This window comes from Solanum stenotomum, chromosome 4 (assembly GCF_019186545.1).
Source record: "Solanum stenotomum isolate F172 chromosome 4, ASM1918654v1, whole genome shotgun sequence".
NCBI classification, from domain to species: Eukaryota; Viridiplantae; Streptophyta; class Magnoliopsida; order Solanales; family Solanaceae; genus Solanum; species Solanum stenotomum.
In genome coordinates this window covers 4494543-4521347 of record NC_064285.1, presented here as the reverse complement: position 1 = coordinate 4521347, position 26805 = coordinate 4494543, and the positions used below count along the sequence as shown (strand labels likewise).

The window sequence follows — 26805 nt, the reverse complement described above, 5'->3', positions numbered from 1 at the left end:
TGATTAAAAAAACTCATAAAAATAAAACTTTTAACATGATTTTACAAGTATAAATAATATAATGATATAAAAGTTATTATGGAATGCAAATCATCTCTAACATCTTAACTTTCAAATAATAAAAGAATCACAATTTCTTAAAATATATTACTATCATACTATTCAATTTACCTTCATAAAACAAAAATAAAACAAACTTTATGAGTATTATAATAAAAACATCACTTCGTTATAAATAAAAATAAAATTACTTTCACATACCAACACAATAAAATATGATAATGTTAAGTCATATTGCAAAAAGACGGAGACCAATGGCAAGTGAAGATGTAAAATTTGGTTGTGTATTTTCAAAATAAATGTTAAGTAATATTCACCCTTAAGTTATTCTCAAATATTAAATATGCAATATTATGACTTGTTTTGAGTTACCCGACTTGTTTTGAGTTACCCGATCTTTTAATTTCTATAGATGAAAAAACTACTCCCTCCGTCCACTTTTAGTTGTAATGATTTCCTTTCTTAGAGTCAAACGATAAGAACTTTGACTAATATTTTACGATATATTTTTTTTCATCAAATTGATATGCAAAAAATTGCAATTTATAGTACTTTTCGTCTAGTTTTTGAAATATCTAATTTTTTTGTTTAAATTATCAAATTAATGTAATCTAATTTAACTTTAAAATTAGTTAAATTGACTTTCAAAAAACACAACATGACAATTAAAAATGGATAGAAGGAATATTAAGTATCATTCATTTTTAAAGAAATATGAGGATCAACAATTGTAAATGTTAATTATAGAATTAAACAAATAATTTAAATAAAATCTGTTAGGCGAGCCTCGAACATTGGACATGAGGCGTACAATTGGGCACATAGGCATAAGCCTCACAGAGCATCAATTGTCATTCGTAGAAACAACACCATTGAATATATGTTATTTTACTATATAGATCATCTTCTTTTTCTTCTTTATTCTATTTTGTATTCCTCTTCATTTTTCCTTTTCTATTAATATAAAAAAGATCAACAATTACACAAATTTATAATTATTTTAGAATGTTCAAACATACTCATATATGGTATGGACTATGGACTTGTGCTTTTACAAATCATCACCAAAATAAAATAAACATTGGGTTTTCAAATTTAAACAACAAAAGCCAAGAACCTTATTTATCAAATGGCCATGAAAATAGAAAAATACTAATTTCAAAAAACACCTAATTCCTCTCTCATCTTATTTTTCAAACCTTCAATTTGTTTTTGAGGCAACACCAAATTCACTATCCTTCCACCTTCAAGCCTTGGTAATACCAAAATAACACCTTCATCACCAACTCCACTTATGTTATAACTTGCAAATATTGGTTGTTTACCCCTAAGTTCCAAATCATAAATCTTTGCCTCTTCAAGATTCACAAATGTGAGATTTGCCCCATACACAATAAAGTCCGGAACGCCATTTTCTTTTTCCATTAGTTCTTCAACAACTCTAGTCTCGTCCACGGTCTTTTCAGCTATCAATTTTGTTAGTTCTGAAGCATCAGCCTCAGAAACTTTAATGTCATTTGCTTCAACTATGTTGATAATCACTTGATTGTTGCTTGACACGACATCAGTTGTTTCATTGTCATCCCCACGTATAATTGTCACAATCGCGGGCTCTGATGAATATTCTCCCCTTACCTTAGCCAACATTTTCCACATTGTAGCACAAATAACATCAAAAGGCTTCACTTTATAAGTTCCACAAACCTTGGAAATTAGTTGGTTTAGTTGCTTTTGTGTGATATGGAAAGAATGTGATTGCATTTTGATAGTGTTGGTGATTTTCCAATGATCACCAACTGGATCAACTCTGTTTAGAGAAAATGGCAACTTTCCAACAATAGATAATAATATTGGATTACTATTGATCAATTTGTTGGTGTTTGTTGACTTGTGAAGAAATTGAGGTGAAATTAGTTGACCAACCATGATTTTTGCCCACATGTTGAGGAAATTTGAAGCTGAAAATGAATCTCCGAGTATATGAGCCCAACTTAGCCCAATTGACATCCCTCCACATTTGAACCAAGTGAACTATACACAAAAAGATTCAATGTAGACGAAAAAATATTAACTTAATAACTACTAGAAAATGGAAGTTCCGAATTTTATTAAGTTAATGGTCAAAAACACATTTGAACTATTATTTTTTCGTGAGTTTCATACACCTCATTTATTAGTTGTTCCTTTTTTTTTACTCTAATTATCACCATCTATGTATTAAAACATACCTTAACTATCAACTACTATGTTTTCCTACCTAAACAATCTTAGAAAAAAGGAACAACTAATAGTTTTATTTTTTGGAATAACTAATAGTTGGATGTGAAACTTGCGATAAAACGATAGATTAGGTATGTGTTCTTATCATTATTTTTATATGTATAATATACTCCCTTTGTCTCATTTTATATATGTGACATTGTTTGATGGTATGTGCACAAAATTTCGGAATGAATGAGAGATTTTTGAAACTTATAATATAAATAAGCCATATACATTTTCATACCTAGATATCATCTCATCAAGAGTAAAATATGAATTTTTTAGTTAAATTATTTTTAAATTCATTTTGAGATAAACTAAAACGAGAGTATCACAAGATATGGAAATGAGTGAGTCTGTACAAGATTGATGCACCACTAATAATCATTTAAATAACTAATTTTATACCATCAGTAGATATAACTTAAATAATCTCTATGAGTTAGTTACCCGGGGGTGGGGGGGGGGGGGGGGGGGGCTACAAAAGTAGATTTAACATCATGGCATGGCATGACGTACCAATAATTTTGTACCCACAATAATACTGCCTCCGTCTACTATTATTTGTCAAGGTAAGATCATGCACAATCCTTAAGAAAGATTTAATATAAGGTGCAATTTGACTAATATAATTCTACTATCAATCATTATTAAAATGGTTTGTACTTTTTGAAAACGGTAAAAACAACTTTTTTTCACGTTAAAATAGTCTTGTAACTTTAAAATGACTACTTTTTGAAACTAGTAGTTATGTAATTATTAAGGGGCAGAATTAAAAAAAAGTGACTAATTGTTTCTTGATTGTTTAAATTGATAATTAATTAATTTAGATAACTATTTTTAGTATACCTGACAAATAATAGTGGATGGAGGGAGTAACCAATAATAATAATGTAATAAAGTGCCATAACTCCAACTAACCTTTTTTTTTACGTAGGGCTGCTCATGTATTAATGATACTACGTACAATTATTATTTTTAAGTGATGTGCCATACCTAACAATTTACGAATTGAAGGGAACTAGTGTCATTATTATTTTGCCTCTTTTTCTTCTTCTTTGAGTTGATAGTCTATAGGATAGCCTTTCTATCGTCTAACGGTAGCAATAAAGTTCACGTACACATTATTCTTCTTAATTTTTATTTATGAAATTATATTGATTTTATTTTTTTATCATGAATCTAACTTTTCAGCTAAGACATGAACCTAGAATTTGTATTTAATGATCAACATGTAATTCTAGCTGAGTGACCACTATAAATCTTAGACAAGTCAATTTAAATAATAAATACTGATAGTCAACCTATACAATAATTTGTATAAAATATATTTGTATTGATTTATGTAAGACGCAACGTCAGGGGCGGCTCTTGCTTATAAAATTTAAGGCATTGGCCTTAGGTCCCCCGTTTTTGGGGGCCTTAAATTTCTATAAATAAAAAATTATGTATTTTAATTCCATTAAAATAGAAGAAATCAAGAAAACATTATTTTGAACTCTTACATTTTTTTCGCTAACACTCACATTATTTATTATTTTTAACTCTTTTTNATGATCAACATGTAATTCTAGCTGAGTGACCACTACAAATCTTAGACAAGTCAATTTAAATAATAAATACTGATAGTCAACCTATACAATAATTTGTATAAAATATATTTGTATTGATTTATGTAAGACACATACGTGTATTTATTTATGTACATCCAAAATTAGAAGGAATAGATGATAGTCAGTTGTTAAGCCATATATATTTGTTTATATCATAAATTGACACTTTTTGACTTCTACGTGATTTTACTTTTTTATATGTTGACACCCTTTAGTTGAAACTCTGGTTCCGCCATTGATGATAACATCGGATCAAAACAAGTTAAAGAACATGTTTATGTATTACAGTATGCCTTTATATATATCTTTAGTTTAACACGACAAGATTCAAATAAAAAAACTTTTTTTTTTAAACTTCGTGTCAAATCAAAACGTAATTACCTGTATGAAAACAAGAGGTGAAAATCCCAACTCAGGACCAAGAAGTTGATCATAAACAAGCTCCTCATCATGATCATTATCATTCATAGCAAGCCACTCATCAATTGTTTTATTTTTACATTTTGCTTCAACAATCCTAACACCACCGTCATTACACTTTATGAACGGCCGGCCACCACCACCATCACCGTCGTCGTACCGCCTAATTCTGCCGGAAGTTGGGTAATAAAGTTCAAGAAGGTTAAACATGGGAAGTTTTAGGTCATGAATATGCAAACCTTCAACAGCATCATTTTTGAAAAAATAAAGAGCTTTAATGTAATGAAGCTTCATGATTAAGTCCATGTTGGTAAATTCATGCTGGAGATTGTCGTCGCCGGTGATCCTCCCCGGCACGACGGACGATAATTTCACGTCGGAGATTAATTTCTCGACGTGATCCATGGAATGAAAGGGAAGTCTTTTTTTTTTTTAAAAGAAAATTTTGGAAGAGAGAGTTAAGGTGCTAAAAGGAGATGAAAAGGGAGTGAATTTATAGATTGAATATAGTTATAAGGAGTGGCGGACCCACCTTTATCAGTGGACCTGCACATGCACCTGTTAACTTCGAAAAAAATCATACGTATATTTATCTTGAAAAACTGATAGAAAGTAGGATATAACTAACCGAGCACCTGTGAGGAACATAGGAGTGTTCTTGTGCCACTTGTACCAGGCAAATGAACCACATGTGGCGAGATTAGGGTTCGAATCTAGTTAGAGTGTTATTTCATTATTTTTATTTTAATCATATTTTTGGTGGACTTGAAGTCTTCAAATTCTGAATTCGCATCTACTGTACAATGGTCACTACAAGAAAAGTGTGGATTACTTGGGGATTTTCCTAGGGATTATATACGAAAATTTGCAGGAAACTTATTTTCCTACCAAAAAGAATCTGGTGATAAAACCTTCGTAGGTAAATATTTCCTACAAATTTCAAAATCCCCAAATAATTTATCTAGGAATTTATATTTCGCATGTGAATTACTTGCGAATTTTCTTGCAAAAAAATATTTCAAAATTTTTGGTAAAAATTAACAAAATAGAAATTTTGTTATCATTTTTTTCACAAGTAAAGCCGCATGAAAATATTCTAATATTATTTTAAGAAATTCTTTTAAGCAATATTAATTATTTTGCTTATTGAAACTCATACACACATACACCTCTTCTTTGTTACCCGTATTTTATATCATTGTCCACCCATACACATATACACCTCTTCTTGATTGCCTATACTTAATACCATTTCCACCCATATTAAACGCTTAATTTAATCCCAACACACTAGACAATGCCCACCCCATACATAATTGTCTCATTCACCCAATATTCTATGTCTTAGCATTATACTACCGTCGTCCACTTTTAATTATTATAATTTTCTTTTTTAGAGTTAAACGATAATAATTTTAATTAGCATTTTACGATGTATTTTTTATCATATTTTTATGCAAAAAAATGAAATTTATAGTACTTTTCGTATAGTTTTTGAATATCTAACTTTTTTTTAACTACCAAATTAATGAAATCTAATTTAACTTTGAAAATTAATCAAATTGACTTTCGAAAAGCGCAACATGACAATTAAAAGTGGACAGTGGAAGTATATGCTAAATTCTTGGAGTCTTCCATCGATGTGGTACAATAAGCACCAAAAACATTACACTAGTTTTTGGTGTTCTTCTCCGATTTGATTAATTTTTAAAGCTAAATTTAATTAAATTAATTGAGTATTAGAAATACAATTTTAACATTCATAAATTACACAAAAAGAACTATAATGACATCTCATATTAATATGGTAACGAAATATATCCTCAAATATTGGCTAAAGTTCATGTGATTTAACTCTTAAAAAATGAAAAATGAAAATTATTTATACATTTAAAAATAAATCACTACCACACAACATATTATGAAAATTTTATGCTTACACTTTCTATAAGATAATATCCATAACTAAGCATATTAAACACAGGAAAAATTTAAATTATACGTACAAAATTCTTATAAATAAACAATTGAAAATATAAATATATTTATAAGTTTAATGTGGAAGAAAGTTATAATCAATAATTAATTGTATATCTTATTAGGTATGTGCAGTATTTTTAATTTAAATTTATTTTTTAATAATTATATTTTAAAATACTTACTATAGAAAAATTATATCATTTTTAATGCTTGTAAAAAATAATATATCAATTGGATATACAAGTAAAAATCATTTCATTTTATATAATTCTATCAACGAGGAAGTACTTAAACTTCACATTAATAAGGTATATAATCGATTTTTTCTACTTAAAAATAGTGCTTAACTTATTCAATAACACAATTTACTATAAAGTAATATTAAAATCAAAGTTAATTATAATAATGATAGTTATTTTCTGATTAACTAGCCATATACTTTCAATACTTTGTATCTTTCAAATAAAAAATGGTATCTATGATTTTTAGTGAGATTAAATATTAATTATATATTAGTTAAAAATATTGATCTTGGCATTTGTAGTAATGTTCCAACACTTTATTAGATTGATATTATTGTATAATAATTTATTTAACCAAAAAGTATAGTAAATATTTAACAATAAAATTTCTTCTAGTGTCATTGCCATTTTTTTTATATTAATATAATTTTTAATTTTAGTAAATATATTTTTAAGAAGATATTTCTCGAGGACTCCAAATTTTTAAAAATCCTTAGATTCAAGAAAAAAAATTCAATTAAATTATATTTTACAAAATTCAAGTATGCATAGTTTCAAGCAAATCCCTCAAAAAAATCTCCAACCAAATTCACAAAAATAAAATCTCCATGTAATTATTCAAGTATAAAAATTCTCAAGTAAATCCCTAAGAAATAAATCCCCAACAAAATTCTTAGAACATGAATCTTCAGGAAATATCATATATAAAAATTTTCTAGATAAATTTCAATGTAATTATTCCTTGCTTAATCTGCAAATAAGTTTATATTATCTAGGAATTTTCTTGCAAAAAGATTAAAAATAATATATGTTTTTATACTTGCGAATTTACTTATAAAAACGATACTCGCAAATTACTTGCCCTACATAATTCCCCAAGTAATAATTTTACAAAAATGACGCCAAATTTACTTACCAATTTTTCTGGGGAAATATTTTTCGCATGTAAAACAATCTAGAATTTAGAAATTTCATATTTATGCATGAAAATTCGTAGGAAATTTCTGCTGAAATAATCCCCAAATAAAATTTGCAGGTAATTTACAATTTTCTAGTAGTGGATGGAACGGGAGCCATGTAAGATTAAGGGTTCAAATAAAAATAAATAACGTTATTTATATATGATTTTTTATTATATAATACTAGATATTGAATCCTTTTGATTTTTTTTCTTCGTGTGTTTTTTTTATATATATTTTAAACTCCATTAGTGAAAGTTATAACAGTTTCTCCATTGGGACAACTAGGTGGGGTATATTTTAGGCTATGCTTGTGGGTGGGGCGGGTTGAAGTCTTTGAAGGTTTGCCCTGCACTTGCGCGCATTGTAATATACTCCGAACTATTATAAATGGTATGGAGATACCCTCCGTCGTACTTTTGGAATATTGGTGCTCTGCCATCCAAAAACTAGAATGTATACACCCTTAACTCTAACGAAAGATTATATAGGGACACGTGGTGCAATTTTATCCGTCAGGTCGGCGGATAAGATTATGACACGTGTATGTCCGTTAGTATGAAGGGTATAGATGCTCTAGTTTTTGGACGGCAAGGACACCAATGTCCCAAAAGTATGACAAGGTATCTGCATATTTACGACAGTTCAGGGGTATATTTGTCCTTTTCCCCTATATATAATAAAGAGGTGATAAAATTAGCTCATGAAAATATAATATACTTTCTTGATTTGTCTATTTGGGCGAATTATTGTTATGTCTATTTATTAGTTCAATTTATTTTGATCCATTCATCTAAAAGTTGTATTGATATGTAATAAAAAATGATTCATGAGAAATTTTGTCGATTTTTTTATTTGATATATATGTTATACTTGCTTCATTTTAATTTGTTTGTCTTACTTTCCTTTTTAGTCCATTTTAAAAGAATAATATTTTTCTCCTTTTTAGCAACTCCTTCTAATTTTCCATGTGAGTTGTTTAAGACTACAAAATTAAAGAACATTTTTGTACATTCTACGTATCTCTAGTTTAAAACCACAAGATTTAAGAGTTTTCTTTATTTTCCTAAAATTTCATGTCAAGTAGATAAATGAACAAACAAATTGAAATAGAGGAAGGTGAAGTATATCTAATAAAGAATTATTTTATTAAGTAGATAAATAAACAAAACAAAATTTAGTAAGAATTAGACCGATTAAATTATGATTCATTTTTAATTCAATCAACTCAAATAACTTTTGAACTCAATTTGACATCCCTAGATATTAAGAAAAACTCCCTCTATTCACCTTTACATATTCATTACTAAAAAATAATTTTTACTATTATTTGTACTCACTTAATTTTAACATATACTCCAAAAAAAAAAAAAACTTGGGGAGATATGCTTACTAAATGAGCTAAGGGGCCAAATTGGTTTTAAGTTTCAATCCTTACCTATATCACTATATAGGAACATTATTCCTATGAAGTTTATTAATTAAAATAAAAACTTTTATGATATTACTAGACTTGAAAAAAAAAAGCAAATTGTTAGGCCACTTGCAACTCATGATATTAAGCATGGTAGCTATGTAGTTGGGGGTTGCTCAATTAATAAACTTCATAGAAATAATATTTATTAGTCACTTTTTAGCTTTATCATAATTATATAAAGTTTTGTATTCTACAATATGTGGAGTTTTATTTGTAAAATTTGAAATTTATATGACAATAATTATTTTTCAATTACACAAAGCTTGAAAAAAAAGACTTATAATTATGGATTTTACCATAATTTTTTCTTCTTTTGTGGGACATTTTGCAATTGCAACAACAAAAAAAGTATGAAAAATTAACTTTAATTTAATCTACTGATAATGTAAAGAAAATTTTACAATGTCAAAAGATATAATAATAAATTACCATAGCTAGCGATATAGAAGAAGACTCGACATTAATAACGACTTCGTATCACATTGGAGTAATTCAATATGTGGTTCTGCACTTTCAACCACATCTTTAGTTATTTCCAATACTAATAATAATATAAAATCTTACACTACCATTCATTTTTTGGTATAAAAAAGTTAAAAATAATTAAACTAAAATACGCAACAGGGAGCCTAGTAGACTAGCATGAGTCAATTAGAAGATTGATATTATTCGAGCTAAAAATAGTACATCTAACATGTATTTGATGTACGCATATATAGTGTATATAATTAGGTATAAGATTAATTTATATATAAAAGAAAGATTGTATCTTGAAGGGATATATATATATATATAAACATCATATACTAACACTAGCATTAATACATGTCTGATTTTATAACTCAAACTTGTAACTTACATATCATACAAAATTTCGTATTTAATCGAAGAAAGATTGTATCATGAAGAGATATATGTAATATAAACATCATATTCTAACACAAACATTAATACATATTTAATTTTATAATTCAAACTTGTGACTTCCATATCACACAAAAATAATTTTTCCCTGGCATGTTACCACAACACCAAAAGGAAGGGTTCCATTCAAGAATAAGTGGGGTAATGACATGTTACAAAGCATTTCATGTTAGACAGGCTATACTAACACAAACAATCAATGGTTGATTCGATGACTCGTACTTGTAACCTACTTATTACGCATAGACAACTTTACCATTATATGCTATCACAACACAAAAAAAGGGATTCTTTCAACAAAAAGGGGTAATTGCATGTGCTACAACAGCAGAATTCAATTGACACATGAATGGAATTTATTTGCTATCAATAATTAACTAACAACAAGAAACAACTCAACTACTACCAGTAACAAAAAGTACAGTTAATAAAGACATAACAATTTAAGATGCTGAGAAAGTACAAAGTATCATGTGACAAATTCATCAATATTCACAGCCTCATTAAATTGAGGCAGCCTGAGGAGTGGATCTTCCTGTAGCATCTCACAAAATACGACAACATACATAGTGTAATCTCACAAGTGGGGTCTGGGGATGCTAAAGTGTTCGCAAAAGAGAGGTTTGCTTTTGAAAGATCTTCGGGTCAAGTGCAGCAAATCAAAATAGTTATGAAAAAGGAAATACGGCAGTGAAGAAAACATGTCAATTAATAAGGGGTGGATCAAAGCAAAAACACAATATTTATAAAGACAAGTAGTAACAACATCAGGATAGCAAGAAAAGAGACATAAGAGACAACAAGTAGTAATAGAAAACTAAGAATGAGAAATACGGAAATAGTAAAATAATAAAAATACCAAAAATAAATAAATACTAATACTACTAGCAGGAGAAACATGATTCAAAATTATTTACTACTTCACAAATTTGAAGTTGGGAGAAAAAAACCAGTTAACTTTGAACTCACACAAAAACAAAAATATATTTTTTCCCAACAGTTACCAGGTAATGTCATATGCTATAACAGCATAATTCAGGTGAAACAGAGACTGGAGCTTATTAGCTTTCGATGTTAACTCACAATAAATGTCAAACTACTCAACTGCTGCTAAACTTGCATTTTGACGATATTAGGAGAGTGAGAACATCATAAGCAAGACACTGAGGCATCACATGACAATCATGTTCCAGATCCATCAGTCGCAGCCTCACTGCTAGCTGCTTCATTAAATGAGGCAGCCAAACACTCGGCAAGGCTTTGCTGAGGAATGGATTTTACTGGAGCATCTGGGAATTTGGCTTTTTTTGCACTAATGGAGTTTGGAAGCCAGGATTTATCAGAGAATGCCTTCCAGATAACTGGCTTCAACTCTTTCCATGGATCTTCTACCATTGACTTTGAATAATACAAATCTGGTCTAGACTCCCCTGATGTGCCTCCGTGGGAACCTCTTCCCCCCCTTCTACCACCTCGAAACGAAATAGGACTAGAACTATTACCCCTCCAATGGCTCCTGCCTTGCCCGGAACCTTGGTAAGGGATCCCTCTGTTCCCAGGACGTTGGTATGGGGTCCCTATGTTCCCTGAATGTTGGTAAGGGCTGCCTCTGTGCCCTGAATCTTGGTAAGGGTTGCCTCTATATCCTGAACCTTGGTAAGGGCTGCCTCCATATCCTGAACCAGGTCGCCCGCTACCTTGTCCATAATGGAAACCAGGTCTTCCACCTTGATGAATGCCAGGACTGGCAAAGTTACCACCCATTGAAGAATTAGGTGGAAGGTAGTTGTTAGGTGTGCCAAAAGAGTTATTCCATGCACTAGGGGAACCTCTTTGTGGTGTGCCAAAAGGACTATTTTGCCCAGGGTTTCCAAGAGGGTTATGATGGACTCCTTGTGATCTCTGATCTACGGAATAGTTGCCTCGAGGAGTACAAATTGGAGATCGAGGGTTCGTTGCTCCTGAAAAATCATGTACAAAAAGGTCTGTTTATATACTACAATATATGAGGACAATAGCACAAGCAGACAATTCATACTGATGGCATTAGCCAGAGTCAATCGAATCAGAGAAAACTACTGCTGCTACTATGATATCAATATTTCATACAACATACTATATAGCCTCCTGCCTGATATGGTAAAACTGGATGTGTGAAATGAAAATCATGCCTATCGAACTGATATTCCTTAGTTGTCACTAATAGGCTGTACATCGTATGCAATAATTGTGCAGCACACATCTATTATCCAATATGGCATTAGAAAGTTATACCGGACAAGACAACCTCTGTCCATAAGAAACTGAAAGAACATAGACATCCCAACATCTAACAATATTATAACCTTGCATGCTAATAATAATTTAAATTAGAAGTCTTTCACTAATCACTACCATAATTGCATCTCTTCACAAGGGCACTGCTCATGAAGCAGCTCAACAGACAAACTAAGGTTTGGCTGCATTAGAGCCTTGATCTCAGATAAGAACCTTTGTCATATAGGCTAAAGTTTGTTGCATTTTTAAGTGATCTCAGCACACAACTTTCATGAACCTATTGAACCTTTTCCTCTGCGATCTTACATGATACTAAACAAAGTAGCTATCCCACACAAACAAAATCAACAACTGCCAGAAATTTAGCCAAAAGCGCCAAAACAGCAATTAGTTTTAAGCTCAACATTGGAATTTGTCTTAAACAAAAATGTAGAAACAGCTTAACTTTATCTCAATATGGAACAGAGGTTGTATGCAACCTGAGCTAATTTGTCTTGGGTAAAATATTCTTGTTAAGCTGATTATCAACAAAAAAAAATCTTTTTATGCTGGTTATCAAAAAAAAGAATATTCTTGTTATGCTTTGGCATATTGTAAAGCACTTTCTCCCAAACTGATACTTATCCCTCTTTAAAACATCGCCTCCTTTCAGCCCCAACAGACAAAAGAAACTAAAAAGTCAACTTAAACACCTATTCTAGCAGACTCAAACACCTCAAATGAAATAGCTCTGGATAAGTTTAGACAAGCCCAGGTTTAGAGTGAAGAATCAGTGTGAACGAGGGATTATAGTTTCATGGATGAAGTCATGCGCTTCAGATAAATGAGGTGCTTCAAATAATGGAATGCAGAGTGATTCCAATGAGAAGCATTCTATTATTTGACCCTCATTTTAAAAGATTAAAAATTAGAAGAGGGGAAAAATGGCTTTTTGCTATTTTAACTCCTCTTCACTTGTGCTCATCGTTCTTTTGGTTGTCCTTTATCTTCTTCTTTTACTACAATTTTGTAATGTATATTCTAAAACTATTTAAGTTTTACTGTTTTTGATTTACTTCTTTTTTTCCATTTTCAAACAGATTTACTGTCCTTTTCTCTTTGAGAATGCAAGTCGCCTTATTTTTTATTTAATGTTGGGGGAGTCCCCGTATATAAGTATACCAAAAGGTAGAGAAACCTAGACAAAAATATGGTGCAAAGGTCACCCACTCATCTATACAAACAAGAAACTCATATATGCACCAAAAAGAAATTAGAGACATGAGAAGTACCTCACATGTATAGAATAACTCTTGACCCTTCCAAAAGCTATCTAATTTCTCTCCCTTCACATAACTAACATAAGAGCTAGTGAGTTTTCTCTTCCTTCTTCCCCGGTGCCAGGGAAAACTTATGCACGCCTCAACTTATTCCATAGTGTACCTGCTACTTCCCACCACCATAGGTACCAAGTGACTCTATCCACCAAGGTTTGGACAAATGGAAAGAAACCACTAGTGTTTTTCCCTCCTCTAAGATTTGAACCTACGACCTCATGGTTCTCAAATAACTTCACCGACCATTAGGCCACACTCTTGGGTGCAGGTCTTCTCTTCCTTCTTTTGAAGTTCTAGCTTTGCAAGTCCTCTTATTCTAGTTTTTTCTTTTGCAGTTAAGCTTCTCTTTTCTTCTCTTAGTACAATCACTAAAGTAATCAAAGTATCAAACATGAAATTAAATCCTGCAAACTTAATTCCTTTTATGGTTGATTAATTAAAAATCAAAAGTGATTTGTGATTGAAGATATTTTTATGCCCTAGACAAAATTATAGTAGTCACTAGACTCACTATAGTAGTCCGTCTGGTTGCTCTTGCTGAAATCACTCTTAATTCTCCCCGACCCTAGCAGTTACGCTCCTAGACCACTACCATGTTATTGTTAATGATGATTACTATGAGGAGTCCAATTCACGGCATTGTATATTGGATGCTAACTAGAAAGTGTAATAGTATTTTGATTATCATAAGTACTACAACAACAACATACTCAGTGTAATCCCACAAGTGGGGTCTGGGGAGGGTGGGGTGTACACAAACCTTACTCTTGCCTTGTGAAGGTAGAGAGTCTGTTTCCAATAGACCATCCGCTCAAGTAAAGTATGATATTATATATGTTAGTATTTTTAGTATTTTTACTTCCATCAACTTTCACTTCAACACCCGTGGACCAAAACTAGTTTGACATTACCATTATGACATTATTAGGATCCCAAACTATTATCAATCTACTATACTTCAAACCAAATCAGCTAATGTAGGCTATTAGCTCTATATCTTGTCTTCTAAGACTAACTAGTATATAAAAGAAAAGGGCAACTCAGTGCACAAGGCATCCCACATTAGCAGGGTCGGGGGGGAAGGGCTGAACGTAAGGGGTATGATGTAGACGGTCTATCCTAATGCAAGCATTAGTGGCTGCTTCACCGGCTCAAAACTTAACAGTTAATCCAAGACTCCCCTTCAACTAGTACAATCCCACAAAGGATACTTCACCAAACAACAGAAACTACCCAGAACAACCTAATCTGCACAAGTTTATAACTTTAAAGTAAAAAAGAGAACTTTATGAAAGAATATGTAATTACTTGGAGGGGTATAACACTGTTGAGAAACCTGAGGGCTGACATGGGGTTGATTGTTACTCCTTTTATTAGCAGAAAAAGCTGCCATGGGGTCAGTATAATAGTCAAATCTTGGCCTTGGCATAGCACAAGGTTCAACATTACCAGAAGGAACATCAGTTAAAGGGTTTGTAAGACCTCCATAACCAACAGTTTCATTGTAATCTCCACTTTGTGAAGCTTCCATCCTCATAGCTTTTAGCCTTTCCTTTCTCTTCTCTGATTCATCCATTATCAATATCTTTGTTCTTAACAAGAATCAATTTTTTTTCACAAAAAAATCATATGGGGTTGTTGTAAATGTAGAAAAGACGCAATTTTTATGGTGGATTTTGGGTTTTGGAGTTCAATTATAAGCGCTATGGTTTTGTAGGTTAAATTGGAATGGAGAAGGAAACAGAGTCCCGATTCTTGAAATTCCCAAGGCAATGTGTTTACAAATCTTTCGATTATTACCAATTTTATCCCTAAAAGATTAATGACGATAATGCCCTCATGTTTATGATGAGTTGCCCGAATATACTAGGGGTACTTTTGGAATTTAAAATCAGGCACCTTTTTGTTGGGTTAATTTTTTATTTTATTTTGGCATCTTACGTAAATTCCACTACTTTAGATCCTGATAGTTTGTAATAGCGAGATGAATGTATCCAATCATTTTTAAAGCCGAGATACATAATTTATTAATTTGAATTAAAGAGGGCGTAACTTATTTCTTTAATTAAAGGACTAATTGTTGACTAATTAATAACCCAACAAATTTACAAGATTCTTGAGTATCAACTATAACAAGTTTTCCTAAAATAACGAAATCATAAACCTAAGTAATTATGTTATTGTACTCTTCATCTTTTTCATCGGTTCCTTCCTTTGTATTGGAAAGTTTTGAGTTTTTTTTTTTTTTTCAAATGACCAATATCACAGTATTGTTGAAGCATTCGGGTTCATGAATTTCAAAAACTGAATACGAAAATTATAGAATCGATGGAATACTTTTGAGAGCTAATGCAACGTACATCGATCTAGTTGAAGGGTATCTCGACTTTAAAATTTATTGGATACATGCATCTCGCCATTAATGATACATGTATCTCGGAGCCTAATTTGTAAAAGTTTATACGGTCAAACTTTAGAGAAATATGAACTCTATCTTAGATACATGAATGAGATGTAAAATTAAGATACATTAGAATAATTAAAAAAAAAAGTAATTTACCTCTTTGTATACTTGTAATTATCAAGATTTAATTTTAAATTTGGAACATGCAAGCATGTATTGAGAGGATTAAGAAAGAAAGGAAGATGATGGAAGTGTTTGAAGATGGTTGGGGTAGGGGTGGGAGACATAGAAGGTAATGGGATTGGAGGAGGGGAACGATAGATTGAGGTGAGAAAAAAAAATGAGTTGATAATTTAACATTAATCAAGGATTTTGAATTTTAAATTAATTATTCAATATCATATTTAAGGCTTTGTGTATCTGATTAAATATTTTAAAATATATGATATAAATATTGAAAGTGGTACCATGTGTAAATTTTTTAAACTAGAGGTAAATTAAATATATATGGTAGTAATATATGTCTAGTTAGGTAGTTTTTTCTCACTTTTTTTCCTATTATTGTTAGTGCCCATTTAGATTTACTTATTTTTAGGTGCTTTTGACTTTGAAGTAGTTTTTTAGTTTTGGAGGTGTTTGGGAAGGTTATAAAGTACTTTTAATCACCCACGTTTAGGTCAAAAAAGTTTTAAAATAAGTCAAAAATCGAAAGTAGGGTACCATCCACTTATGACTTTTAACTTTTGACTTATAAGTTACTTTTTATAAGCTCATCCAAATAGGCCCTTAGTTTATTTCTGATTTCCTGAATTTTGTTTCTCTACTTGATGTATCTAGGGGTGTATCAGTCGATTTGGTTTATTGGTTTTTGATTTTTTCAAATACGCTAAATCAATAAAATATTTTATATTTAATCGATTTTGGTGCTTAACGATTTGGTGTTCAGTTTAACCAATAAGAAAATGTTATAAAACATTATATGACTTCTCCAACAATTTGACGCAATAAGACAATAATTATAACTTTATAAATGTTCATAAAATAGAAACAATAATAACTAACATGAAAAAAAGTACACAAAGAGAAATTAAAAGGACTGTGATTCTTACTTTAGATTTTAACGTTTTGTATAAGTTGTGAACTTAAATTCACTGTGAAACGTGAATCTAAAGGGCAATAATAGTAACTAGTAAGGTTTTGAGATTAATATTTAATATTTACATACGGATTAAGTAGAAAATTGCGACATTAATCTTAATGAGTTATCGGTTTACTCAATAATTCAATAACAATAAATCAATAGTACTTTTTTTTATTCGATTTATCGATCAATTTGATTTTTGATTTATCTATCATTTTATTTGAATGCACTCTCTCATTTATATTTTTTTCCTTTGTCTGGATTTAAGCTTTGTTTGGCCAAGTTTTTGAGAAATTAAAATTGTTTAGTATTTTCTTTTAGTACTTATTGAAGTTGTAGTTTTCTTCTTTTTCTCCTATAGATAGAGAGCACCATTGTTCAATATAAACAGAGAAAACAAGTAAAAGGTGAAATGGAAAGTAAAGAAGATAGAATTAGATTATTAAACTTATAATTAAAATTAGAATTTAGAATTAGAATTAGAATTAGAATTATGAATTAGAATTTAGAATTTAGAAATTAGAAAAAAATATGTGATTCCAATCATTTGAGTTACGACCTTTTCGATTATTTGTTAAATAGTATTGTGATTATGATAATTCTTTTTATGTAGTTTTGACGTTTTATAAATTTTTGATCCTTGTATTATTATTTTTACTTGTTCATTTTAGCAGATAAAAAAATAAATATTATTTTCTTTATTTCAGTATATACTATTTTTATTACTAAATAACTACTTAAATTCTAGTATAGCCTATGCAAATTGAAAATTTCAAAGTATAATAAAAAAAATACTTTCAATTAACGTTTTCTTAGGAAATGTGACAGATCAACATGGATCAAGTAATATATATAAAAATAAATATCCAAATAGGAGAAAAATATTTGAGTTTCTGCATGGAAAGACAAAAACTTAAGACCTCGTTAATGGGTGAATTAAGTTTAAAAATATTATTATTATTATTAATTTCAAGTCAATTTGATTATTTGACTTTGAAATTTCTCTAGTCAATTTGCCATATTTTTAGGGTCGTGACGACTTTGACTCAATTTTATCTACAGTTGGCAATTACATGATACTTATAACTAATTACACTGTTTTATTTTAAACTAATTAGCTTAAATTAATTATTAGACAGTTGATAGGCAACGTTTTATTTTCAAAGTAAATTTTTTCAACATGAATTTTGATTATTCGGAGCCTCAAAGCGATTTTCAAGCATTAAAGACTTAGTAGCTATGTTTTTTAGAACTATTTAAAGATGCACAAATATTGAATTTAAATTATATACATCATAAGTATAAATATATTTTTTATACTGTCATCTAAAGAATATTTATAAGAAAAACTAAATTTATAATTTTGAAAAATAAGAAAATCATTATCTGCTACAATATGTAAATATACTTGATAATATTTTTTTAATAATATATATAATTAACTTAAACTCTTTCACCTTTTTAGACACTAGGAATAGTCGTTTGGTGTGAGGTATAAGGTACAAAGTATAATAATTTACAGATAAATGCAGGATTATTTTATCTTGTGTTTGGTCGAAGGTATTAAGTAATCTTGGGATTATTTATCCCACCATTTATGTCTTAGTACGTACTGATACAAGTTATCTCATATACATGATGGAATAGCCTATTTCAGAATAACTTATCTCAAGATATAATTAATCGCGAAATAACTTATTCTCAACCAAACGACCAATAAGGAGTTGTTTAATTAGTTGTTGATGTATTTAACTTTAGAGTAAAATTCTGTATAAGATAATTAAATGCATGTTTGATTGTTTGCTTAGCTTAAGAAAAAAATAATCGCCTCATTACTTAATGCTTCGAAAAGATTAATTTAGGACTTTGTATTACAATATTTACAAACTTTATGTCCCTATTAGAAAATTTTTGCTCCTCTTTTGTGAGTTTACATTTTTTTTTCTCATTTAATACTTGCTTTAAAGCCTAATTAATTTAAATTTACTTTGAAAAGTCTCATTTTTAGGATAAATTACTTTCTACCGTACGAGTTACGACTGCTCAAAATTCGAAGTAAAGACTTTTGTTTGTTTAATTTCATGCATTTAATATAAACAATTTATCATTGCTTTCATACATGCTTCGTAATACTTCACCCATTCGTTTTATATGAATGCACTATTATTCAAAAAATTAAATATTTTTTATGACTACGCTGAGTCAGAAATATTAGGTAAATTGATCAAGCTACTCATTATCATTTTTTTTTTCTTTTATCTTGTTATATCTGTAAATTGTAATATTATAAACTGATAATTTCAAATTATAACGTGATTTAAAAGACACGTAAATTGAGATAACTATTAAATAGTGCATTGATCCATACTCCCTATTGTAATGGAACAAATGATCCAGTCCACATTTTAACATATGGTTTTAAATTCTAAGTCAAATCTATTTATGCTCCGTTAAATTAGTTGACTCAACTTTAAAATTACAAATAATGTACTAATATTATACTATACTTTAGTAGATAATTAAGAAGAATCTTTTTGAAAAAAAGTATAAATATCTAGGGATTCTAAAGGCCAAATTCACTCACTCTCTCTTCTGTGTTCTTTGGTTTTTCATTTTCCTTGTCATCTTAATTAATTCCTTTTTTTCTCATTTTGGATTAGTGAAAAGTGAAAAGATGGAGAATATGGGAAGCCAAACAAATATTTCTTTTCAAACAAAACAAGTAGAAACATTTACAAATATTACTATCAAAGGGATTCTTGGCTTGTTGATGGACAATATTGATGGAGGTAAAGTTGCAAAATTATTTTAAGTATAAATAAATAATATATAGTAGTAATTACACAAATTTTTGTGTGTGAGGAGTTGTCTCACTACTTAAAAAAATCACAGTTTTCTCATTGAAATTTTTTACTAAAAGTGTTCAGTAGCTATCCATAAATATTTTGATTGAATTGATGAAAGAAAAAACACTACGTTATTTTTTATATGGAAAAAAGTGAGAATAGTTTTTTCATCATGAGTTTTTTAGAAAAATGATAGTGTAGCACAATTTTTTTAATGATTTGCAATGGAAAAACCCTATGTTTCTAATAGCGTCTTTGAAAGCAATAGAAATAAAATAAAACTATTTTCAGATTATCAATATCAGTTTAAATTGTATTGACTTTCACTATTTTTTTACACTATCAAATACCTTCTAGAACAAATATACCATGATCTAATGGTGTAAATAATCAATATATATAATTTAAACTCTTATCNATATATAGTAGTAATTACACAAATTTTTGTGTGTGAGGAGTTGTCTCACTACTTAAAAAAATCACAGTTTTCTCATTGAAATTTTTTACTAAAAGTGTTCAGTAGCTATCCATAAATATTTTGATTGAATTGATGAAAGAAAAAACACTATGTTATTTTTTATATGGAAAAAAGTGAGAATAGTTTTTTCATCTAGAAAAATGATATTGTGTAGCACAAATTTTTCATTGATTTGCAATGGAAAAATCCTATGTTTCTAATAGTGTCTTTGAAAACAATAGAAATAAAATAAAACTATTTTCAGATTATCAATATCAGTTTAAATTGTATAGACTTTCACTATTTTTTTACACTATCAAATACCTTCTAGAACAAATATACCATGAGCTAATGGTGTAAATAATCAATATATATATAATTTAAACTCTTATCAAATACGTTCATTCTTCTGTTTCCTCAACAAAAAAAAAAATTCACATCTTCACATTCTCCGGTTGAAAATAAAAAAAATTACTTTCCTTCTTTTCTAAATAGATTTTTTTCACTATTTGCTTAGTGTAGAATTTTTTTAAAAGGTCATATAATAGAGCCTAGATATAACAAATATTAATTTTCACGAAGTATTTTAAATAGGGGGTACTGAAGCTACTCTTGTCCAAAAAGAGTCAATTGATCCACCTTTATTAGAAAATTGCATGTGTAGATCGATAGGCTAAATTTTTCTTAATTGCATATAAATAGTATATGTTGAATTATCTTTAGATTAGCAATATACGTTTACTTTCTTATATTTTGTGTGTCAGTTAGTGAAAATCCTAACTTAGACACTGATATTTTCCGACAGGTGAAGATAAGAGGGAAGTGATCTCACTAGGAATAGGAGATCCAACAGCTCATTCTTGCTTTCACACAACTGATGCTGCTAAGGAAGCTGTTGTTGAGAGCCTTCTTCTTGACAAGTTCAATGGATACTCTCCCTCTAGTGGTCTTCCCATTGCTAGAAAGTAATGTTATATCTATTATCTCTATAATTTAACACGTTATATCAAGTTATCTGTCTTATTTTTAAAGTTATTAATAGCTAACATCACTTATTATAACCTGTTACTATATATGATTTTCCTATACATGGATATAATCGATCGAAACTAATTTAGGTATAGGTATCGATACGTATAGCTTGACCAAACTTATTTAATTATCACCATTGACTGAAATATACAAAATATATACACTGATTATGTATAGTTATACTTAAAATTGATCACAACCTATACATTTGCTGGTTATTTTGTAAACTAGATCATTTAAGACATTGAATTGTAATTATCCCTAATACTCCTGTCGTCCCAATTTATATGGCATCTTTATAATTTCGAAATTCAAACAAATCAATTTTTTATCCTAATTTTTTCATATATCTTTTAAATATTTTAAATTAACAATCATTGTGACTTATACTATTTTTTATGTGGTTTCTAAATATATAAATTTTGTTTAAAAAAAATTTAAAAATTTCATGCCTGAATTTATAATCAAAATTAGACTGTTCGACTCTTTGGAAGCGAAATGTGTCATATAAAATTGAGACAGAAGGAGTATTAAACAATTGAATTGTATCTCCTAATTAAGTTATTGCAAGCTAAGCATATTGCATGAAAATTACTGATTTAAGTTGTATACGCTAACATTATTACTGGTTAAATGGACAGGGCAATTGCAAACTACTTGTCAAGAGATCTTCCATATGATTTGTCACCAGAAGATGTATATGTTACATCTGGTTGTACACAAGCTATAGAGATAGCAGTGTCTATTCTTGCAAAACCAAATTCAAATATTTTGTTACCAAGGCCTGGATTTCCAACTTATCTACTTTGTGCTGCTTTTAGAAATGTTGAAGTTAGGTACTATGATCTTTTACCTCAAAATAATTGGCAAGTTGATTTGAAGGCAATTGAAGATTTGGCTGACCAAAATACTATTGCAATTGTTGTTATAAATCCTGGAAATCCTTGTGGAAATGTCTACTCTTATGACCATTTGGAGAAGGTACGATGTATGCGTTTTATTTTCTCTCTCGTTACTTTCCCCATCTGATTCTGAATTATAAAGCTACGACACAATTAAATCTAAATGAACACAATGTTTAAAATGAATATAAAAGTGTTCACACGTGCTTCAATCCTTCAATTTTATATACACATGTTAACAATTTTGACCTTATCAGTATATTTCAACATGTTATATAGTAGCATTCACGACGATTACATGTAATTATCTTTTAACTAACTAATTATTATTTTTTAATGATGATTAGATAGCAGAAACAGCAAAGAAAGTGAAGACACTAATCATAGCAGATGAAGTGTATGGACATCTTGCATTTGGAGAAAACCCTTTTATATCAATGGGATTATTTAGTTCAATAACACCAATATTAACTCTTGGTTCATTGTCTAAGAGATGGTTAATTCCTGGTTGGAGACTTGGTTGGTTTGTCATTAATGATCCTAATTGTATCTTCAAATCTCCTAAGGTAATTACTCCGTCTCCGTTTCAATTTATACGATTACTTTAAATGAGTTTTCCTTTGATTATGATTTTTTCATGTCTTTAAAGTATTACTAACTTTTATGACTTATGATAGTACTTTTTATGTAGTTACCAAATTTGTAAAAAAAAATTTAAAAATTAATTGACTTTCAAAATGCGAAATGTGTCATATAAATTTAAACCTAGGGAATTCTAACAATCTCTTCAACTTTTCAAAAGTCAAAAGAGTTTTTCTTAACCACAATTTTTTCTATGTCTTTACATTTACGTTATGAATATTTAAATTTTATTTCAAAAAAATTAAAATTTCATGTTCAAATTCATGATTAAAATTTAAAATTCCGACTCTCGGAATGAATCGCATATAAATTTAACAGAAGGGATACTAACAATATATATAATCTCTTCAACTTTGCAACAATAAAACAAAACACAGACCAAAAGTTTTATTGTATTAATTAGTTAATTATTTAATATGTAATACTAATTAATGACAAGTTTTTAATTAATCTCTCAGATTGTTGAACGTATTAAGAAGTATTGTGACATAGGTGGAGGTCCTGCAACTTTCATACAGGTTCGTACTTGGTACCCTATATATAATTTATAAATTTATTTATTTATTTATCTTTAAAGCAATAAAGTTATGGCAGTATAGAAAATATTTACATAATTAAATAGGTTAAAGAATTTAATTCATATACATCAACAATATAAATATTTATCATTTTGTAAACATAACACTATTTCGAGCTCTAATAATTGAAGAATAATCACTGTCTTGCAGTTTCAAAATTCAGAAGTTAAATTTTATAATATATCCTGAAGGTTCACTTACTGAATTTTAAAACTCCACAACAATGATTATGACATGCATAAAATATATTGACTATATCTATATAACTTATATTCTTATCGAATTTAAGTTTTATGCATTAACAATATAAAATATTAATATAACAAAATGAAATCTATTTTATACGATACTTATATGTAATTGATCCCATATATTAGAACTCTGAGTATATATAACTTAAATTCTTTTTTGTTTGTTTGTTTTAGGCAGCAGTCCCCAAAATTATTGAAAGCACAAAAGAGGATTTCTTCAGAAATACACTCAAAATGCTTAAGAAGAATTCAGATATATGTTATGAAAAAATACAAGATATTTCATGTATAAATTGCCCTTATAGATCACAAGGCTCAATGGTTCTTATGGTAAACTCTCTTACTCCCCCAAAACTTTTTGTTTCATACACTTTTGTCCCTTCTTTTTGCTTTTTTTCTTCTTTTTGGTCCTTCTACTTTTTAATTTTTTGATTTTATGTATGAAGGTGAAGCTCAATTTAACCCTCCTCAAAGATATAAGTGATGATATTGACTTCTGTTTTAAGCTTGCCAAGGAGGAATCTGTCCTTTTACTTCCAGGTATAGAACGCGTTTGATTGAACATGAAGCTTATAGAAAAAACAGAAGACTTGATTGATGTATATAAAAAATATCGTTAGAATTTGTTGTCTTAAGTACACTATGATATTTCTACGGCTATAAGAATACGTTATTAAGGATAAAATTAGAAGTTTTAAAGTTAACGAGTTTTCATATATAGTCTAATATATTCACTTTTGACAAATTTAAATAGTCAAAATTTCTCCAAAATTATATTAAATGAGACATTTTGAACTTTAACCCCAAACATAAATGACCATTTATTATCTTTTCCTCTTTGAGTTTATATAAATGTGTTCAATTGAATACATAATTAAGAAAAAGAACATGTTTGATGTATATACCAAAAGTATCCTTAGAACTTGTGGTCGTTATTATAATAAAGTATGTTATTAAAGATAAAATTTAAAAATAATAAGTTTTTATATATAGAAATATATTATTCTTTCTTGAAAATAACGTAACATAATTTTATGTCTGGTAAAAATACGATTTTTTTTTCAGGTACTGCTGTGGGATTGAAGAATTGGCTTCGAATAACATTTGCAGTTGAGCCATCTTTTCTTGAAGAAGGATTAAGTAGACTGAAATCTTTTTGCCTAAGGCATTCCAACACAAAAATAATTAATTAATTAATTTACTGAATTTTATTTTCATTTTCTTAGCCAATTTGGTGAATAAATTTGAAAAGAAAAATGTATGATTTCTGTTTGAATAAGAGTATTTTCCTTATTTTAGTTGATGATGGTTTGTATTTTTCTGTTAAATTGGTATTAGTAAATTTTATTTTGTCTTGTTTTGTAATTCTTCCTAATAACTATAAAGGAAATTAGTTCTTCAGCACATGCGTTACACAAATATTAATATTATAATTCTGGATGCTTGATACAAGGTCTCTCCAAACTGTTTATATACAACATAAGTTAATTAGTATAATGTTTTGCTAAGAGTAAAATAGAGATTGTGATTTAGATATTTACATCAATCTCGAGTAGAAAATATTTGAAATTTTACGGTTTATTGAGGCGAACACGTATAATTAAAGAAAATAACATATTTTATGTGGTTAACTTAACTACCTAATAGACGAATGAGAGCACGTGGATTTTTTCCCCCTTCAAAATTAGAATCAAAGGGCCTAATTGGAACATTTTTAGAATCGAGGTATTCAAATATTGAAACAAGATTTAGTTACGCAAAAGCATGAATAATCTCGAGGAGAGGAAAGGCTCGCGTCTGATTAGCTAGTTGGTTAGGCAATAACTTATCAAGGCGATGATTTGGTTAAAGTGGATGATTAGTCACACTGAGAGTGAGACACGACCCAAACACCTATTAGAGAAAACAGTGGGAAATTTTCCGCAATGGACGAAAGCTTGGCATATCTAAGTGGATGTTTGAATTTACTTATTTTTAGTGATTTTTGGCTTTTAAGTCATTTTTTAATTTTGGAACTCTTTGGATAACTCAAAAAGTGCTTTACGACCTTTTCTAAGGCTGAAAAAGTACCAAAAAAAGCCAAAACCCAAAAATTGGGTGTTCCCAACTTATGACTTTTAACTTTTAACTTATAAGTCACTTAAAAAAAAGTCAATCCAAACTCCCCTATAAATATCCTAACAAATTTGAGGGTTGATTAGGTATTAAGCTAATATTTTTTTAGAACCAAAGTCTCAATCAACTTTCTCAATATCCTAGAAAAGGTTTCCTTTGTTTCCTCTCAATAACTAGTAATTTCAATGGTTACAAAAAGAAAAGTTCAGTAAGTTCCATGATTTTAGGTAAGTCAAGCTGAGTGATCATCTAAGAAATCAATCCGAGAAAAATAATTCGAGGATGCTTTATGTTGTTCTCTAAACAGTAACAAATTCCATGAATTCTGCATCATAGTCCATTGCTAGCAAAGTCTCAGGTACAAGACAAACTTCAATAAAACAGTTATAATTAGTTATAACATGAGTTGACACTTCTTTATCTCACCATTTCTAAAACTCACATGATGATCAAAACAAACACTAATTTCAAGCTTCTAAACTAAAATTGATCAGTTGAATGAGAATCTATTAAAAATTAAACTACACATAAAAAAAGGGGACAATTCAATGCATAAAGTATCCCGCGTTAGCAGAGTTCAAGGAATGGCGTTTTGTAGAACCTAACTTCCAACGTTCATCAGGTCGTTGTAGATCATTCCGCTAAATCACAGGGGCAATGTATGGGTACTTGCAGGAATAAACCTTTTAGCTTTTTGCTAAAACAAAGGATATGATTACAAAATTTTGAAATATTACAAGTCCAAAAGTCCATTCTACAAGGTGACAGAATAAATACATAATATAAAGAAGAAGAAAAACCCATACTCAAAGGAATCACCTCACATCTATTTCCAAGATATCTTCAGAGCTCTAAAAGGCAATGACATGTTAATAGTCAGTGGACTTGTTTCCATCAGTGTGCACAG

The 26805-nt window shown here is 29.4% G+C and overlaps 3 protein-coding genes across 3 annotated transcripts; 1 reads left to right on the top strand and 2 right to left on the bottom strand.

Moving 5' to 3' along the window:
- Positions 1 to 1162: 1162 nt before the first annotated feature.
- LOC125863360 (protein ECERIFERUM 2) lies at positions 1163 to 4804 on the bottom strand. Its single transcript, XM_049543548.1, has 2 exons — positions 4317 to 4804; positions 1163 to 2091 (listed from the first exon to the last, which is right to left on the bottom strand). The coding sequence occupies exons 1-2, from the start codon at positions 4758 to 4760 to the stop codon at positions 1219 to 1221; spliced, it is 1317 nt and encodes a 438-aa protein (XP_049399505.1). The 5' UTR covers positions 4761 to 4804; the 3' UTR covers positions 1163 to 1218.
- Positions 4805 to 10814: 6010 nt separating this feature from the next.
- Positions 10815 to 15278, bottom strand: LOC125863237 (protein SICKLE). The gene is made up of 2 exons (XM_049543414.1): positions 14839 to 15278; positions 10815 to 11898 (listed from the first exon to the last, which is right to left on the bottom strand). The coding sequence occupies exons 1-2, from the start codon at positions 15104 to 15106 to the stop codon at positions 11120 to 11122; spliced, it is 1047 nt and encodes a 348-aa protein (XP_049399371.1). The 5' UTR covers positions 15107 to 15278; the 3' UTR covers positions 10815 to 11119.
- Positions 15279 to 19739: 4461 nt separating this feature from the next.
- LOC125862455 (probable aminotransferase TAT2) lies at positions 19740 to 25137 on the top strand. Its single transcript, XM_049542524.1, has 8 exons — positions 19740 to 19864; positions 21184 to 21343; positions 22052 to 22391; positions 22660 to 22878; positions 23413 to 23472; positions 23958 to 24113; positions 24230 to 24323; positions 24849 to 25137. The coding sequence occupies exons 1-8, from the start codon at positions 19750 to 19752 to the stop codon at positions 24974 to 24976; spliced, it is 1272 nt and encodes a 423-aa protein (XP_049398481.1). The 5' UTR covers positions 19740 to 19749; the 3' UTR covers positions 24977 to 25137.
- Positions 25138 to 26805: the final 1668 nt, after the last annotated feature.